Consider the following 19,086-nt stretch of genomic DNA (forward strand, 5'->3'; position numbering starts at 1 on the left):
ATTGTTGAGCAGCCCTAAATTATTGATATTGCGTAGGTGCTAGCAAATGTAACGACAAAAAGTTAACTGAAAATAAATGGGTGCGAAACGTCTATTAACGCGGACGATGGCAATATATGCTCATAAGCTGACCACTAGCCGTATGTGTAAATGGGGACTACACAGTACTTATACACGCACACACAGTTTGAAGTAAACTACTACAGGATACTGTTATGTGCACAGGCGAGTTATTTATTTGATTGTTGGTTTGTTTAGTAGCAGCTGTCATCTTTTAATTGTCATCTTATTTTATTTTCTTATTTTATTAAGTACTTGTAATTAAATGTGCTATAGCAGATCCCTAAAAAATATGTAGTACCTACGTTTAATTATTTATATGTAATTATACAGACGATAACAGGTACGTTTTATTCGAAACGTGTACGTAAACATGTCACGCGTTAAATCCAGCCGCAGCTTAAATTGAATTTAACTCAAGCCACGACCTGTCAACTTATCGCATATAAATTCTCTTAATAATCGTTACCAATTACGTGAGCGTTCGGCCTCGTACTACACTATCAATCTTTGCAGAAAGGTTGTAACGACCGATTACTACGAAGGATTAAGATCTTTTTGCGGTGGCATGTAAGGGAGAAAATGAATTGTCGAATGGTACTTGATTAGTCTTTTTAGTATGAGGCGACGACGTCGTGAGGCGCGCCCGGTCCACCGTACCGGCACTGCAAGAAATGCTGGACGTTATGAAACTGTTGACGACAAACTGAGAATAAGAGAGCGGCGACTATAAACATTAGACAGCTATCCGGTCTTTGTCAACAGACACATAAATATTTACTTATATCGTCGACCAATGAATCAGTAACGTTTTATTGGAATGGAACCTACTTTTGCAATGTACCTATTAACTCAGTAAAGTCTAACCACAAGTCCACAAATGATAAATCGCCCAAGATGCCCGGCAGTTCAGCGGCAGGAATCCATTTCTTTATCAAATAATATTCTTGGTAGTCTTCGTTTGCAGCAGGATGAAAATGCTAAGGGCAGATTGAACCTGTGGAAAGAACTGCACGTCGAATCATATTTTTAAGTTTTCAAAAAGGATAGGCGCTTTTATACGCATATATTAAAAACTAAATTTCTGTATAAAGATCATTATGTGTTCTTAGTTTCACCAATATTCATCATGCGGCAAATATCTGACACCGGTTGGCCGGAGGCGCGACGCTCGCTAGTCTGTCACAGTCAAGTTCACGGCCTCCTCGGCCAATGTTCCGCAACATTTCCTCGTTCTGTCTCGTTACTCTTTATTAATCACTATGATGTATTGAATCGAAAGCATTGCAATTGATGGCCTTGTCTCACCGTTTACTTACTACACCCGATTAGAATTATTATACTTTCATTGTTTTCTCATCGAATCCGCTTTGAGATAATATGTCGATACTAATCTAAAAGTAGATTTATATCAACGACGCTAGTCTTAGGAGATAGTTTTAGTTATAGAAGGTCTAAGAAGAATCCTAAAGATAGTCAACAATTCGCAGCTATAAATCCCTGCATAAAATTAGGTAGGTATATCGATTTTATACAACTTGTTTAAAACGCTCCACGTGTATTGTTCTCGACATTTGGCTTGGGGTCGTCGACCAGATCTAACGAAATGTTTACCGAGATCTAATAGCAAAAATAGATTTGACATAAGATTTTGTATTATACTTTAGAGTTGTTATTTCAACTTTTGGCTTAATATTAATTTCTACCTACCATTCGTTTCAGATGTAAGATTTGAATATAAATATAATTAATTAGTATGTAACGATTTTTGATAATATCTGACAGTACAGAGGTGCAGAAGATTCGGAAGCCGTTTAGTTCGATTAAAATTACCAAAGTAGATATGTATTAGGTATAGGGGAAAAGTTTTAAGTAGGTGACGAAATGACAGAACAATTTGGTATTATGGATTTTTTTGACCGTTTTCAACAGTATACAGTTACATATTTAGATCCATTTGCTGTGTTCATAGCAATGACCGTATCGCACTTATAATACGTACTTTATAAAAAGTTGTTTACTAGTTGCGGCAGCGGCAAACTGTACTACGTATTAAAAATTGACACGTCCTAAAGTAGCTAATTCCTTTAATTATATGCTTTGCGTATCCTCGCCTGATATTATTACGGTATACTTTTTATTTTTTTAATACATGTGAATGTTAGTATTGTTGTGCAATAACGATTTCCGTCTGTTTGGCGTTAGATGTCAGATATAAATCTCCGTAGATCACGAGGCCGTCTCAGATAGGTACTGTTATCCCATTGTCGATTCAAATGTTCCGTGCTTTCATATTTGTCTATGTACAGCTATTGTACGATTTAGTTCCGTGCACTAGATCGATATCTATCCTAAATAAATATAAGTACCTATTACCAGTTACGGCACTACTATAGATAGATTAACGCGTTAGAACAAATGAACAACATCTTGATGGTTTGATATTTACGAGAGATGATGTCATTAAATAACACCAGTCAATTTAATTTGTACTAAGTATAAAGAATTTTCATTTTAGAAATAATATACTGAATCATTTTAAAACATTAATTAATTGTAGCCATGTTGTCTACACCAAGCATGTGGGACTTAGGGTCGGCAGTTTCCGCCGTATTTGATATGCTAGTGATAAGAACGGCGGCCACGCGACACTTGCTCAACCCCTTCCAGTGCAGAGGGTTGGTAGCCCTTCCGCCTTATTGATTAGCACCCTTGGAGAATCAAGTTAATGGTAAAAACAATGCAACTTTATACGAACCATGCACGTGAACTTAATATTTTTGTGAGACTTCATTGGTACATAAAATTACGCTTTCTTTTCAAAACGATAGGTAGAAACCAAAGAGACTATTTTATGTAAAAATGTTATATCCAGTCTATCTAAGATACCTATTTACATTTAAAATTTACGTACGCATGTACATAACTTCTGAGTCATTTATTTACTCGCTGACTCATGATCTGAAAGAATGTTGAAGTTTGGAATGAGAAATCATTTTCTAACCACGGATTTTCTTTGGCTATAGCGGGTGTAAGGTTATACGGTAGTCGATACTTAATATAATTTAGGAATCAAGAAATACTAATTTTCTGAAAAGTTGCCGTTTTTTTATGAAATAGGAACAAAAACGATTAAATTCCATATACCAGTTAGACCAAATTGTGAATATCAGCAATTTTATTTATAAGAAGTTGATTATAGGCAGATACTTTGTTTTATATGTATTGATGTATAATGGTAAGCCTTTCTCTTAATTTATTAGGTATTGATCATACTTTAAACGTAATCATAGTATTTCATTACACCCAACCAGTTTAAATTGGTTGTTGAAATAGTGCTGAAGAAATACGGATTGATAGAGATACAACCATGTCGTATTATAATTATTAACTGTAGCAATGCGTGCGAGCACGGGCCAGTTAAGCCGATCGAGGCGTGTTAGTTTAGTCAAATAATACTAGTGAGTAAATTCTCTGCTTTCGTTGTCTTATCGAATTCGTGTGCTGTCCTTTTTATTCTCGAAAAGGCAATATAGGAACAGATGGATAAATAAAATCGTTTGCTATTGTTGTTCCATGCCTATTCCAGGCAAACTATTAATTAAATAAGCTATTTTAGTAGATAATCATATCATGCCAATACTTATTTTTAGTTACTGTATGTATTTTTAGATAAAACTCAATCTGCGGTCGTTAAATTTTATGCAGCCGTGTATGAGATCTGAATGGGTACTAACAAGTACCTAAGGTGTGTATTGCGGTCAGTGAGGAACTTACTTGCTGGCGTTGCGTCACCTCACTGTCGGTACGGTACTAGTTGCGCCAAATCAATCTTGGGCGCTAATCGCACCTCTCGCTGTCCCGTTAAAATAGTTTGTGATTGCCTACAATTTCACAAACTTATATTAAAGTAAATATCCAGTTCTTACCTAAAGTGATTAAGAAACATTGTTGTACAAATTGTTTAAAATTACTTTCTACTTTGCAGTTCACGTCGGGTGCGGCGGAAAGCGTCGCATGTGCCACTAGTTCATCGTCGTCCAGCTCTTCATCTTCATCATCGTCATCTTCGTCCTCGTCTTCATCATCATCGGACTCGGACACCGCAGACGCCGCTGGCGGCTCTGCACATGCATCAGCTGATGACTCTAATGTTGCCCTCGCAGCTGCTTGTCCACTACAGGTACTGATTTTCAAGTAATAAGAACGACACGGGAGGTTTTATTAATCTAGTCTTCCTGTTATTTAGTAGCACATCAGTAATAGTCTGAATCGAATATCTCATTTGCATAAGCTATTTAAAGCGATATACTGAAATATCTTTCTCAGGTCATCGACGATGCAGACCTTGCGGAACTATTTCCAGAACAAACATCGAGCGCGCCGGCGCAACAGCCCAATTTCTCGACCTTTGCAGTGCACAACGCGGCGCCGGACAACGACGACAAGTCGATTGCTGATAATGGTGAGTCCTTGGATCACAGTTAGAAAGATGGGTGCCTCTGTTTTCTTTATTTAATTACGATTGCTTATTTCAGGTGACGGGTCCAGTAGTGAAATGGAACTGACGCCTCATATGGTGACAGCAGCAATACAGCGCGCTACGGCTGATTCCTCTGGATCTGAAAATGAATGCTCCAACTCGGATCCTGTTCATCCGAATACAACGCACTACGCTTCCAGCCTGTTGCAGCAGTTTGTGGCTCAGACGCAACTGCTCAGCAGTACAGCGCCGCTAACTACAGCGGCAACATCGATGCCATGTGGGATTAACACGAATCCCATCGAGGGTGTTGGAACAATAAGCGATTGTGTACTCGGGCAAATTAATAATTTGCCTGAAATGGCGCCTGTTGCGCCCAATTTCTTATCAACAACTCAACATTTAAGTCCACAGCAGACGGAAGAACTCTCGTTGATAAACAAAGATCTGGAGGAAATAACTTCTGCGACGGACTCTGTTGGTATGTCAATTACCAACCCACCAAGTCTGGATGATTGTGTTGATAATAATGATTTCATGAATCTGGATATTACACAGGGTGGTTCAGAATTAGGAAGTGCTAGTGATTTGTTAAAAAGTTCTCCTTTAGCAGTAGCCGGTGCCGATGTAAATAATTTAAGTCATATTGATTCTCAAAAACTAGATACGATTAGCACGAATTCTGTTGAATCTCAAGAAGATGTTAAAAACGTTGTTATAGAATCTAGAAGAAAAAGAGGGCGACCTCGAAAAGTGCGCAAAGCTGATGAAGGCATGGAATCTCACAGAGAAGGAAAATCGGCGGTGAACGTAATGAATTTCCATAACAATAACGATCCTCCGAATGTTTCTCCGGATTCAGGTATTCTCTCGAACCACAACTCTCCCACTCATTCACCACTGCGAAGGCACGATGTAGATGAGACACATAATAGACTCAGTAGAAAGTCTATTCAAAAAGAAAACACCACAAGAGAAAGAAGAGCAATGAGATCAAAGTCTAAAAGCAGAATTCGAGCTCAGAACAAATCTGATTCTAGTGACTGTGATTTTCATAAAAAAAGAATAGAAAATGAAATAAAGCAAATTAAAACGGAAGCACCATCACCAGTTCCATTAAAACAAGAACAAAATAAATTTGACAAGAATAAAAAGAATGATCATAAGTTGGACATAGCCGCGTTAGACAGAATGTTGTATGCTACTGATAGAGTATTGTACCCTCCAAGGAAAAAAGTGGGTCGGAAACCAATGAGTAAAACGAAAACCACGAAAAATACACCTAAAACTCTAAAGGACAAAAATCAATACGAATCTGGCGATAGTGATGACTCAATACCAACCAACAGGTCTGTGCTATCAGGAGTATACGCTAAACGAAAAGAATTAAACAATAAAATTGCTAATCTACCTAAAAAGAATAACACATCGTTTAGTAATACTTGGCGAGATAACCAGAGTGAAAATGAGGCAGCTGCAGACGATCCACTTGATCCAACTTGGAAACAAATTGACCTAAATCCTAAATATAAAGATATATTATCTGGCTACAAGAGCGATCATGAATTCAAACCATACAAAAGTTGTAGTCGCCTCATTGAATCTGGATATAAAAGTGATTATGGTTGTAGATCTGGCTACAAGAGTGATTTTTACCGGTCAGGTTACAAAACTGATCACAAATCTGGTTATAAGAGTGATAAATCGGGATACAAAACTGATAACAGTGTCAGGAGCATGCGCAGACGTATGAGAAAGCTAAAGAAGACAAGGTCGGTGAGAGACAGGTCATACTATAAGAATCAAAAACATTTTGTGTCGGATCAGGAGATATTATCGTTAGCCAACAAAACGTTCAGTAACTTGACTCTAGGACACAGTTCAAGTGATTCTGAGTGTGACAATTACTTACGGAAGTCCAGCGCAAGCCCCAAGTACGTAAGTGTCTGCACAAAATATCCATTGCCATCAAAGTATGACTTCGGATTTTCAAAAACAAATCAAAAGCACGTGTTTCGACCAAATACGTCGGATCCATTTGCACCAGGACCTGTATTCAGTGGTCTGCAACGACCCGTAACGACCCATAATATTTTTAAAGTGAGCAACAATAACAACAACAATACCTTGATGAAGTCACCAAACAAACCAAATTATATTGGAACTCCACTCCCAGCCTTAAAACCTGCATTCTCGCATAAATTTGGATCATCACCTATTTGCACAGCGTCTAGATTACCTGGCTCGAAAAAAGAGAATGAAAACAACTTTAAATATTTCTCAAGATCGTTATCACCAAAAAATAGAAAACAGTTAAAAAATGGTAATACGTTTTCAAGCAACACGAAAAAAGAAGCTCCCCCTAAACCACTGCCTGGTGTATTTGAGAAAGCAAAGAATAGTTATGTGCCTAATAAATCTCTTTCTAGGAATGTATTTCTTAACTTCAAAAAACCGAACTTGAAACCGTCTTTTCCAACTAAAAAACATAGGAGAACAGTCGTTTTGGCGCCACCCAAAATAAATTTGAAAGCTACGGAAAGAATATCTCGAGTTACTGTTAAGACAGAAAATAAACATCACAGGCATAGAAGTAAACGGAGGCACCGATCCAGATCAGTCTCAAAGTGCCGCGAGACTTATACAAAAGCTGTGGAACTTGTTGATCAAAAATTTAGTCAAGATATGGATAGTCTGGTCACAAATTTTATAAAACTATGTCAAGTAGCCCCTAATTTAATCGCAAGTATCACACAAAATCCGCCTAAAACAGAAAAGTCGTCGGTGGACTCCATGCCTACAAAGGTAATCAAAAGGGGATCCAAAAAGCGGAAAACATCGGACAATCAAGAAATAGCGACACCAACTTCTAAAAGAAGACATAAAAAACAATTAGCTGAATCTCAGAGCAAGGGAGGCAAAGACACTAATGAACACAAATTACCACTTAAAAAGCGACATTACCATATAAACTCATCAACTGGTAACTCGCTAAGTTTAAGTCTGGTGTCCACCGAATTTGATGAAAACTCAAAGAATGGTACCAGCCCTGAAAAATTTCTATGTACGGAAACCGATTGTACAGGAGATGTTCAAAGCAATTCACCTGAAGATTCACCTAAATTAAAGGGCAATGAAAAAAATAAAAAGAATTGTGATAGTTCAAAAAATGTTACACAGTTGAATAATACCCAGGACTCAAAAGTTCAGAACTCTGAATCAGCATTGAAATCTTCAAGACTGGGAAGTGTGGGAGCCTCTGATAACAACACAGACAAAATGGACGATACAAATAGTACGCCCACAAAAGAACAATCACCTAAAACAAATGCCGCTGCTGACGATGAACTGTCTATTAAAAGACCAACGGCTGAGCAATCCGAGCTTTCTAAGAAGATTTATGAAACTTCTGAGAAACTTAAAGCTGTGCATAAGATGGTAAACGACTTGGAAAAATCTTTACCAAAATCTAAAGATGACGTTAGATTAGAATCAAGTAAACAAGATGCTACTAAGGTTGCATCGCCCAGATCCGAGGCGAAATCATCACCTACTCGCCACTCGGCACCAATAGTTACACCCAAAAAACGACATAGGTTAGAAGCTGACAAAGTTATAACACATTCAAGCTTAGATCAAGTTGTACAGTCTTTATCCAAAAAGTTATCAGAGGAAAAAGTTGTTGCAACATCAAGTGCTAAAGAGCTAAAAGACGTCAATCAAAACAATTCTAAAGAAGATGTTTCACAGCAACAAAAATGTGATTCAGTTGTGTCACTAAATGCGTCTACATCTAACGCTAACTCAATCGACCCATTGAAGAGTATGTCTGCTCGTTCATTGTATAAAAGCTCTATACCCCCGGCACAAAAATCTGAAATTATGACTCGAAAGAAAAACCGACTAGAAGGTCTAACAAGTAACCTCGTATCAAAAATAAATCCAAGTGCAGCTACAAAGGTGCTAGATACTTTGTTAAATAATAATATACGTAAATCTATAGAATCTCGTATATTGGAAAAAGAGAAGAACAGCGTAGAACCTTCAAGTAAATCTAGTGACGACAAGACTAAGAAAGAATCATCACAAATTAACACAAGAGCTACTGTTATTAAATCTCCAGTGTCGAAGGGCAAAACCATTGATACCAAAAAGACTAGAGTGCCTGAATCTTCAGCCGGACAAGCTATTGTTGTCAATATTGACAAACCTACAGGAATATTCGAACCCTCCATTGATTTGGAGGATCAAATACCTAAATCGTCCATATGCGTCTCGAGCGTGTTATCTGATTTAAATAAAGCCAAGTCGAAAGCCAAGAACGATATCAAAGCTGCGACTAATGCGTTGCTAGCTCCCATTGACACGGAGTCGGAAATACCTCTGGCTTTAATATCAGAAACTCCAGATCCAATAATTCGACCTAAAAGAGGTGAATCAATAGCAGCTGTAATATCTGACAAACTTCAAGAGACCACGGGAGGTCACAACTTAAGACAACCTAAAAGAAATTTAAGTAATGACAATGAAGAGTCAAATGAAAACAAGAAGAAGAAAAAATCTAATAATATTTTAAGAGAAAGTAAATTGGTTTTACCATCAAGGATATTAGTACCCAAAGTACAGGCCGAGCGATTACTCATTAATGAACCTGCAAAAAAGATAGTTTTGCAACCCAAAAAGATTGAAACTAATGAAAAAAGTGATGTCAAATCAGCTGACACTAAAAAGAAAACAAGGAGGCGTAAAGCGATTAACAGAACTGGTTTTCCTAGTGTAAAAAGGAAAAAGAAGAAGATCGATAGCTCTCACAATATTACTTCGGATAGTCATATGACTTCAGACACCGATAATAACTCAGCATTCGAAAGAGTACCGAAAGATGGAGAAGCAATGAGCAGCTTCTTAGAACGTACTACAAACAAGAAAGCTGAACTCAAAGTAGTCCTGAATAAAGATGAATGTCCGAAACAAGGTCGATTAACAGTGGTAGCGCTGGAAAAACTGCAAGGCAAAGAAATTCCAAGTGACAATAATAATAAAACCAATAGCACTGAAAATACTGGTAGTGAGAAAAAAGCTATGAACTCGTCTATTTTGAGAGCACCAGCATTGCAATTAAAAAATAAAGGTGAGAAGGAGATTAAGAACCACATTAATAAATGGGAAGTTCTTAGCGAGACGGACAGTATACCTTCGTTGGCTAGCTCTCTTAGTAACGATCCAGAAGACTCTATACCATTAAGTCTTCTAAATTTGAAACCTGATAGACCTGTTAGTCGCTTGGATAACTTGGAAAGACTCAAACGCAAGACAAGAGCAATTTCACCATCTCATGAAATTGAAGAAATATTTTCAAAGAGAAAAGTCGTGGAGAGGAATTCCAAAATCGCTCTGAGGCCGAAATCAAGTCTTGCAATTTTGTGCCCTAGTGAGAGAAGACTAACAAGAAGCTCTGATAACCCAATCGAGGAGATTAAAAATAAAATGAAGAAAACCGAAAACAAGAAAGCACTTGTGGAGTTGGAAAGAGTCAATAAACCCGTCAATATAGCTGCAAGGAGAAAATCAAGATCTTGTCAAGTTAATAAGAAGAAGGAAGTTCAATCTAGTTCACGAGAAAGCTCAATTGACACTGTCGTAAGCCGCAAAGTAACATCTAAGTCTCGCGAACCTTCTCTAGATACACTTCGAGACCACGACGAAAACGATCCTCTACCATTGAATGAAAAAGAAATTGATTTTGAGAAAAGTATTGACAGTTTATCTAAAAACATCATTTGTAAAAAGCGAGTGGCTTCGTCGCGTGATGACAGCCCAGCAAGCAGTGTGGACAATAGAGACAAACCTGTTATATCGAAGAGAAATCCACGACTTCGCAAAAAGTTCTTGGTTGCGGGTCTATTCTCTGATTATTATAAGGAAGAGTAAGTATAAGTTACTTTATTTTATATTTTTTATTGAATTCAAACATAAAATATGTATTATTCTCTATCCTTATTGTTTTAGTCCGAAGCCTGAAGGAAAAGGAAAGAATCTTGTTACTCAAACGGAATTTCCGCCTGGTCTGTTGGCACCACCACCTTATTGTGAGCGATGGGTACGAAGGAGGTTGCAGCATTTCACTCTGCCGTACGACATCTGGTGGCAGCAACATTATAATCAACCTGTACCGTCATGGAACTACAAAAAAATACGCACAAGTAAGTCGAAATTAATTTGCAGCTTGTTATATTAAATGTTGATGTTTATTACGTTCAGACTATTTATAATTGACCTCTTTCAGATGTCTACTACGATGTGAAACCATCTGCAGAAGAATGTGAGAGTGTTGCGTGTAATTGCGCGCCATCATCGGGATGTAACGAGGATTGTATCAACAGACTAGTATATTCGGAATGTTCACCACAACTGTGTCCTTGCGGGTGAATATTGTTTCATTAACACATAGAAACAGTTTTAATTTATCTAACATAATTTTATTCGCAATTCTGATTTATTTGGTTTTGTCTTGATTGCAGAGACAGATGTAAGAATCAACGGATTCAGCGTCACGAATGGGCGTCAGGATTGGAGAAATTTATGACTGAGAATAAAGGATGGGGAGTGCGCACTAAACACAAGATTACTTCCGGAGATTTTATTCTGGAGTATGTTGGCGAAGTCGTTTCTGATAAAGAATTTAAGGTATGAATACTAATGTTAAATAAGGGTTTAAATGTTTCTGTGTTTTTGCCCGCTAAGAGGCAAATATAAGACATCTAAAACTTAACAAACCTAAAGTACCCATTAATGTCCCATCGCTGGGCAATTGTCTCCTCCCCAAATAAGGGAAGGGTTAGGCCTAGAGCCCACACACTACACTGGTCAATTGCGGCGGGTTGGGGACTTTGTATACCTTCAAGAACTTTTCCAAAGAACTCTCAGGCATGCAAGGTTGCATCACCAAGTTTTTCTTCACCATTGGAACAAATGCTGATTTTTTCTAATACACACATAACTTCCAAAAGTCTTTGTTTATTAGACAACATTAAATGATATAAATCCATCCATATTTCAGGAGCGTATGGCCACTCGTTACGCGCGCGACACTCACCATTACTGCTTACATTTGGATGGTGGTCTTGTTATCGATGGCCACCGTATGGGAGGTGACGGACGTTTTGTCAACCATTCCTGTCGTCCCAACTGCGAAATGCAAAAGTGGACCTCTAATGGTATGTTTTTCTAAAACATAAATAACATTGTTGTTATTTTAATATATATAATAATGTATAGTGTATATTTTCCATCAAAATATAAATTTAAAATTGTTTAATTTCACCTTTCAGGTACATTCAGAATGGCGCTGTTTGCACTTCGCGATATCGAGCCAGATGAGGAACTCACCTATGATTATAACTTCTCACTTTTCAATCCTGCAGTGGGCCAAGTATGTTATGATAGTTATTCTTTTAAATATTTTAAGTGTGAAATGGGCAGCGAAAGTCATTTGTTTCTCTCGTAAGCTTGGGAAATGTTACCTTTTATACTGTTTATAAATATCATGATAATCTTGCAGCCGTGCAAATGTGACTCAGAAGATTGTCGAGGAGTTATTGGTGGCAAGTCACAGAGGATCACCAAACAGCCGGTGAAGACGCAATCCCGCACGCCATCCAATGCGTCCAGTCAGTCTCAAGGATCAAATGGAAACCAACCACGAGTCGGTCGGCCGCGCAAGGCGGTGAAGTGCAACAAGAAATCCGAGCAACAGGCGCTTTCCTCCTGCGACATAAAGAACATGACGATATTGAAGTACCAACAACATCTTAACAAGCTGTGGCAAGAACCACAGATGAAACCTCTCAGCGTCAAGGAGAAAACTCTTGTCAGAGATCGACACTGCTTCCTTTTAAGAAACTTAGAAAACGTGAGTTATTGGTTCTTATGGCAATATCCTATCAGTTTAAGTTAGCCCGTGTACTAAAAAGCTAATTTTAAGCTTTAATAATTTTTATTTGCTATTTGATCATGGGCATACTATAATTCACAGGTGCGGCGCATTCGCGAGCGTCTGTCCTTGGCGATACCGACTTCACCACCTCCCCCATCTGCACCACCTACGCCGGCGCCCGCACCGACTAGTGCCCCTGCCGCTACGAACATCGTAATAGCTAATACGACAAGCGTATGCACCGTAGACCCGCTAGCTCCGGCTCGAAGCATGGATGAAGCTGGAGCATTGGCGAGACTACGAGCTCTACGCGATGCTACGCCTCGCGCTCCACGCCCCAAAGATGATCCTACTGCACCGCGCGCTACACGACTCAATGCTGTGTTGAAAGCTCTATGCCGAGCGCTCCTTGAATGCAAAGGTAAAATATATTATAAGTACATCCATAGATCTAAGTACCATTTAAAAACTAAAGTGAGTGTATGTTATTATGATCACGCTATTACTTTTTCCTATTTAATCAAATAACTTTTTGTAAAGACACAATAAGGGCGGAAACTGCTGGATGCACTATATCATAATCAATAAACAAAATTGCAAAAATATTTCTGTCGCACTAAATCATTTTTCTACAATATTATTTTGTTATTTTTAACAGATGAGAAAGATCGACCAATTTGTACACCATTGCTACGAACAAAGAGTGAACGTAGCAAATTACAGGATGGAGGTACTTTGGACTTGACTACAGTTGAGCAGAACGTAGATGCTGGACACTACACTACCCTCGCGCAATTTGATTCAGAAGTCAATTCCATCTTTGCTTCTGTTATGCGCGAACATGGCCGACTTTCTACGCTAGGTGCGGCTGCAGCGCAGCTTAGAAAAGTAAGTCTTGTGGAAATACTTTGAAAATGGAAAGGGTAGACTAAGTAACGGATAAAAAAGTAAAGCACAACTATCCATTTCCAGGTATACAATTCCACGAAGTCTGACTATGCAGACCTCCTTACCAAAATACTCGGTCCCGAAGAACCTCTGCCACCGGGCTTCCTGCAGAAAACTAAAACTGGTAAGCAATTTTATATTTATGTAACTGATTCCACTAAAGATTTCTGTTCATCGAGAATCCAACGAGTCGGGTCTCCGTATGTAACTGACATGTTTTTTTAATATTGCAGAGGAAGTGATAATGTGCATCTGCGGGCTGCACGTGGAGGAGGGGCTGATGGTGCAGTGCGGCGGCGGCGGCTGCGGCGTGTGGCAGCACGCGCGCTGCATGCGCGTGGCCGACACGCGCGCGCCGCACTACTGCCACCACTGCGCACCCGCACCGGTACACCACACTACCCTTTTTATAATAAAAAATCTATATTACTTGTCCCCGATTTCTGAGGTAGTTTAACGGTAGTGATCGTTTTTTTTTTGTATGAGTTTTGACGCTATTAAATAGATAAACTACCGTTAAACTATCTCAGATACCGGATGTAAGGAATTGCGTATACTTATTCATTTACAATACATTTTCTTCTTTCTTGTGTATTTAGTATTGCGGTGTTGTGCTTAATATTGTCTTATTAACCCTGACATTTCGTCTTACAGGTGGATCGTGAGATTCCGCTGGACGAGTACACCGAAGAGGGCCACCAATTCTACTTATCGCTAATGCGCGGCGACTTGCAAGTGCGCCAAGGCGACACGGTGTACGTGTTGCGTGACATTCCTATCGACGACAAGCATCCCGACGTTAGCCAGAAAGGGCAAGACAAGACGGACTCGCCCAAAACCAAACGAGTCGATAGGAAGAAGCTGAAGAATATCGCTAAAGGGAAAGATAAGACTGACGAGGCTACACCAAATAAGGTATGTATTTCAACGATTAAATACTTACATTTTTGTGTTTAATATGTATTTTAAATGTACTACCTTCTATCAGTCTAGGCAGCAAACAAAATATTCTAGTATAAAACATAATTTAATACCAATCTATTGTGTATCTTGTTTATTCAACGAATTTGTTAATATTTCAGGAAGGCGAAGTTCGCAAGCATACATACCAGACTATTGGTGAGATACCTGTCTCAGAATTGGATATATTCCGAGTGGAGCGCCTTTGGAAGCATAAGGACACTCAAGAGAGATACGTCTACGGACATCATTACTTGAGACCGCACGAGACATTCCATGAACCAACAAGAAAGTTAGTAATCGTACCGTAAATCAATTGCAGTCTGTGATGATAGAGCCCTACTAGAATGCATTATTACTAATTATTACCTATCGGTTGCCACCACAACAATTTACACAATTCTGGTCGCGCTAGTGTTGCGCCATACTTTGTCAAGCGCGATGCGACATTCTTCGTTTGGTGTCAGTCTTTATGGTGTGATCTATCTCCAGTGGTATAAGAATGAATATAGCATAAATAAAATAGTCAGTTCTAATATAATAATTATTATTACAGATTCTTCCACAACGAAGTCATGCGCGTGCCGTTGTATGAAGCGGTGCCGATCGAACTCGTAATGTCGCAGTGCTGGGTTATGGATCTAAATACTTATTGCAAGGTAATTTAACCGTTTTTATTTTACTTCGTTTCGCTTAACGGATCGATCGATATAAAAATCTTTGTATCGAATTCACACAGTTGCGTACAGATTCGAGCGACGGTTTACATTATCGAAATCTATATCTACCGCTCACTTTCGCAGGGTCGCCCGGTCGGCGCGGCCGAGGCGCACGTGTACATCTGCGAGTTGCGCGTCGACCGCACCGCCCGGCTCTTCACCAAGATATCTCGCCCCAAGTACCCGATCTGCACGAGACCTTACGCCTTCGATCACTTTCCGCACAGATTGAAGATAACCCGCACGTACGCGGTGAGTAGACCGAGAGCCGCTCGGAGGTACGTTCGAAAACGTAAACGTTTCAATCGTTCTGACCCGCTCGTCTCCCTTCCGCAGCCCCACGAGGTGTCCCCGGAGTACCTGAAGGGGAGGGCGGCCCGCAACGTCGCGGCGCCCTCCGAAGGGAGCGGCAAGAGCGCGCCCAGGGAACCCAAGAAGAAGTCGAGCGCCGCGCCGGCCGTGGAGGCCGGGCGCGCGGGGGTGGCGGCGGCGCCGGGCGCGGCGCAGAAGGAGCGCGTGAACGGCATCGCGCGGCGCCTGCTGGCGCGCGGCGGCGGGCGCGCGGCGCTGGACGCGTCGTACCTGCTGGCGCCGCGCCGCGCCCGCCGCGCGCCGCCGCCGCCGCCCTGACGCCGTGCGTGCTGCGCCTGCTAGCGCCGCAGTGGCGCAGGCTCGCCGCGCGCCTAGTGTTAAGTCCTCGTTATGGCTCGGTGGCCCGGGAGGCGGCTCGCGTCCCGGGCCGGTCGGCGGGCGCGCGCGGGGCCGGCCGTCGCGCCCCGAAATCTCTCTAATTTTTTACGCGTTCGCTTTAAGTTGTAAATATTGTAACGTCGAGGTGGTCGGTTGTTTTACTTTTTAATCGAGACGATAGTAATATATTGCCCCCGGTTCGGGAGGGCGGGGGGCGTTTCCGCTCGTTCGTGTCGTTCGGGTCGCGCGCCCGTTTCGCGCCGCTCGGACGCCTCTGGCCGGCCTTGAAATTGTGATCGAAGAGAACAAAGTTGTTTTTGTTTCTAATTTATTTGTAAATTACTGTTAGTTTTTATACTTTTCTTAGTGACTTTAACGTTTCACTGTTTTTTTTAATGTTAAGAGCCGTCTATAGTATTTTCTTTACGATTAACGCGCATTAATCTTATCGACGGTAGTGGCGGGTGTTGAGGTCGTTGGTCCCAAAATCTAGTACAAATCGCCACCAATAATAATCGAATGTACCTTATGTCGAGATCTGGATGTTGAAATATAAAGAGAGTCGTTTCCGACGCGCTCGGTTCGATTTAACCGGTACATAGACATACGTTTTGTTATTGAGATACAAAATAGTGTGCACTTAGACAATTCGTAGATAGTTACATTGACAGTGATTATAAAGCGAGAGACTTAAATATTTTATATTGAGATATGTATTTGTTTTTGCTTATATTTGCACTTTAGAAATCTTTGCCTTGTTAGATAAGTAACGATCGATATACCATTTGTACCACAGATAGACACGTTCCCGTTAAACTGAATATCCATTTTATCTACATATAGTTAGTTAATTCACAACAATTACAAGTATGTACTTAACTAGTGAAAGAAATAGTTTTCAATAGTCATAGTCTAGAAATAAGGTTCACAGTTTTCATTTTCTAATCTTGTGTTATAACATGTTAATATTACTGGTCGATTACAATACATCACAAATCTGGATCGAAATCTTCACGATCGGTAACATTTTGGGATCAAAAATATATTTATAAAAATCAATTATTATCGTCATTTGACATCAAAATTGTTTTCTGCTTGAGATATAAATAGTTTGATTTTTGGAATATTTTTTTATTTATTGCATTTTATTGAAAATTTACTTAGATGTACTTTATTATAAACCTTTGGTTTTGTTCTTTTTATATATTTGCCATCACTAAATACGACGGTGTGGTTCGAATATACCGGTGCTGACTACATAATAATGTAACTACAGCGCGAATGTGAGATAAAGTACTTTAATTTGACTGTAAATCGGTGTAAAACTCTGATTCGAGTCGAGTTGTACAGCGTAAAGTAATGAATTTATACTATGAAATTTTCTATATATATATTTATGTAGATTGACATGAAATTAACTAAACACATTTCAAAGAATTCAAACTATTTATAGACATTAAGTAAATATTGGAAGTGTTATTAATTACTTATTTGATATAACGTGCAGCTTTACTATTTATATGTTTTAAGATGCCATTTGTTGTAACTCATGTTTTAATATTAAATTAAATTGGATCAACATGTTGTTTAATTTTGTACAAAAGTAATAAACTTTTAAACACTCATCCCTTATACCTACCTACTATTTTTAGATTGGCAAGTGACATAGTAAAGTAACATCGTATTTTAGGAAATTATAGTTGACTGCATATTGATGAAATTTTAAGGTACAATAACATTTCTTGGAAATCACACTAATGCCTCTTCCAAATTCCTGCAGATATAGAATGCGTCTCATTGATTTTTTCTGGTACTAATGCAGATGTATCGCAGTTAGGTATAAGAATTTATCTAAGCTTTATTTCTGTCATCGCAGTTTGTGAAAAACTTGGACTTTAATTGGAGAAAATGTATGAAATGGGTAAAGTAGGCTACAAGTTGGCAGCTATGGCTAAACTATTTACAGGACATTCTAAATTGCACGGATACTACTATAACTTGCGTTTGATGCACTAATTGACTCATTATAAATCACTCCATCTCGGTTTAGAAGACAATAGGTATGCTAATGCGATAATTACCAATAAATGCTAGCATAAACTTACAGCGCTTGTGAAGATTTCAGAAAGCAATAAGTATTAAGTATGATGAAAGGGTAATATTTAAAAAAAAATGATATACCTAGGCGATATTTAAGTATTTGAGCGTCTTATTGCTTCGGAGGGCAGGCTAGAAACCAGCGTTTTTCAATCAACGACCTTCGTTGGTCGTTGATTGGCCATAAAAACGTAAAGGGATTGAACAATTATAACCACTATTCAGAGGTGTGATAAAAATAACAATACAACTCTATATTCTTCTCTTGGTAAAACAGAACATTTGTTTGGATCCTTTTACAGTATGCTCTTTACTAGGATAGGATAGACTGTAGGCCTAGACAGATTAACATGCATGGAGTTGTCATGGGCCAAGTAAATCAGTGCAGTGGAAAAGCTCTGACGCAGTAGTACCTTATCCGTCATGGATGTATTTACGGGTAGGTATGGCTATTTACATGTAGATAGAAAGACTCAACCGAAAATACTCTGTTCTTTCATTCTAATATTTTATAGCATGTAATTCGTAACGGACACTTATATGTATACATGTATGTATGTATATATTTTAATCAATTGTCCCCCTCCTTTGATAAATGAATACCTACTAAATGTATGTTTAACATTGACCTTAAATAACAATTTACGTTTACGATTTGTCCTGGGGCTGCGTCAGCCGCTGTACTGCGTGACTGGGGTCACTCGCAATGAGAAGATTGGGCCCAGCGTCCGCCCGCATATGCCATCGACATACGCAACGTTACAATTTATTTACTTGCCGCTATTTGTATTTTAAACAATTTTCCAGTGCTTTTCACATATCTAGTTCCATTTTCCAAACATCAATTTATTCCTTAATGTATCTAATTATACCTAGTTTGTAGTAATGACTTCTTAACTTTGATATGTAAGTAGCTACTGTTTTCCTGATATGTAAGTAAGGTATAATAAACAAGCGTAATGTGAGGTTTGGCACAGTTTAATGAACTATCTTCATGAATATGTACATACATAATGTCATTGTTTGATAACCACGGGTCCGGTTCTCCAAGGAACGAATTCCCCGGCATGTGTGAGCGGAAGTGGATCATCTCTTTAGTCATGTTGCACTTTGTTATTGTCTCCATTTAAGCGCTCCGGTACACTCAGCCTGGGAGGGTGAAGTGGGATGTTCGTATACACGTAATACGCTTG

At 39.2% G+C, this 19,086-nt stretch overlaps 1 protein-coding gene across 4 annotated transcripts in view; it reads left to right on the forward strand.

Annotated features, from left to right (window-relative positions):
- ash1 (histone-lysine N-methyltransferase ash1) overlaps positions 1-17,375 on the forward strand; it is a 39,218-nt gene extending 21,843 nt beyond the window's left edge. For 3 of the 4 annotated variants that reach the window (XM_076123603.1, XM_076123602.1, XM_076123605.1), the window contains 18 exons: positions 4,049-4,243; positions 4,390-4,525; positions 4,599-10,470; positions 10,553-10,746; positions 10,830-10,968; positions 11,065-11,230; positions 11,604-11,760; positions 11,875-11,975; positions 12,105-12,455; positions 12,579-12,900; positions 13,138-13,367; positions 13,452-13,551; positions 13,661-13,815; positions 14,082-14,342; positions 14,510-14,679; positions 14,944-15,046; positions 15,191-15,358; positions 15,443-17,375. In XM_076123603.1, coding sequence (XP_075979718.1) covers positions 4,049-4,243; positions 4,390-4,525; positions 4,599-10,470; positions 10,553-10,746; positions 10,830-10,968; positions 11,065-11,230; positions 11,604-11,760; positions 11,875-11,975; positions 12,105-12,455; positions 12,579-12,900; positions 13,138-13,367; positions 13,452-13,551; positions 13,661-13,815; positions 14,082-14,342; positions 14,510-14,679; positions 14,944-15,046; positions 15,191-15,358; positions 15,443-15,736 — 9,114 coding nt within the window. In that variant the 3' untranslated portion in view covers positions 15,737-17,375. The remainder of the gene's footprint in view (positions 1-4,048; positions 4,244-4,389; positions 4,526-4,598; positions 10,471-10,552; positions 10,747-10,829; positions 10,969-11,064; positions 11,231-11,603; positions 11,761-11,874; positions 11,976-12,104; positions 12,456-12,578; positions 12,901-13,137; positions 13,368-13,451; positions 13,552-13,660; positions 13,816-14,081; positions 14,343-14,509; positions 14,680-14,943; positions 15,047-15,190; positions 15,359-15,442) is intronic. The other variant, XM_076123604.1, reaches the window with a different exon arrangement.
- The last annotated feature ends 1,711 nt before the right edge of the window (positions 17,376-19,086 follow it).

The sequence above is a fragment of the Anticarsia gemmatalis genome, chromosome 15 (assembly GCF_050436995.1).
Source record: "Anticarsia gemmatalis isolate Benzon Research Colony breed Stoneville strain chromosome 15, ilAntGemm2 primary, whole genome shotgun sequence".
Lineage (NCBI taxonomy): Eukaryota > Metazoa > Arthropoda > Insecta > Lepidoptera > Erebidae > Anticarsia > Anticarsia gemmatalis.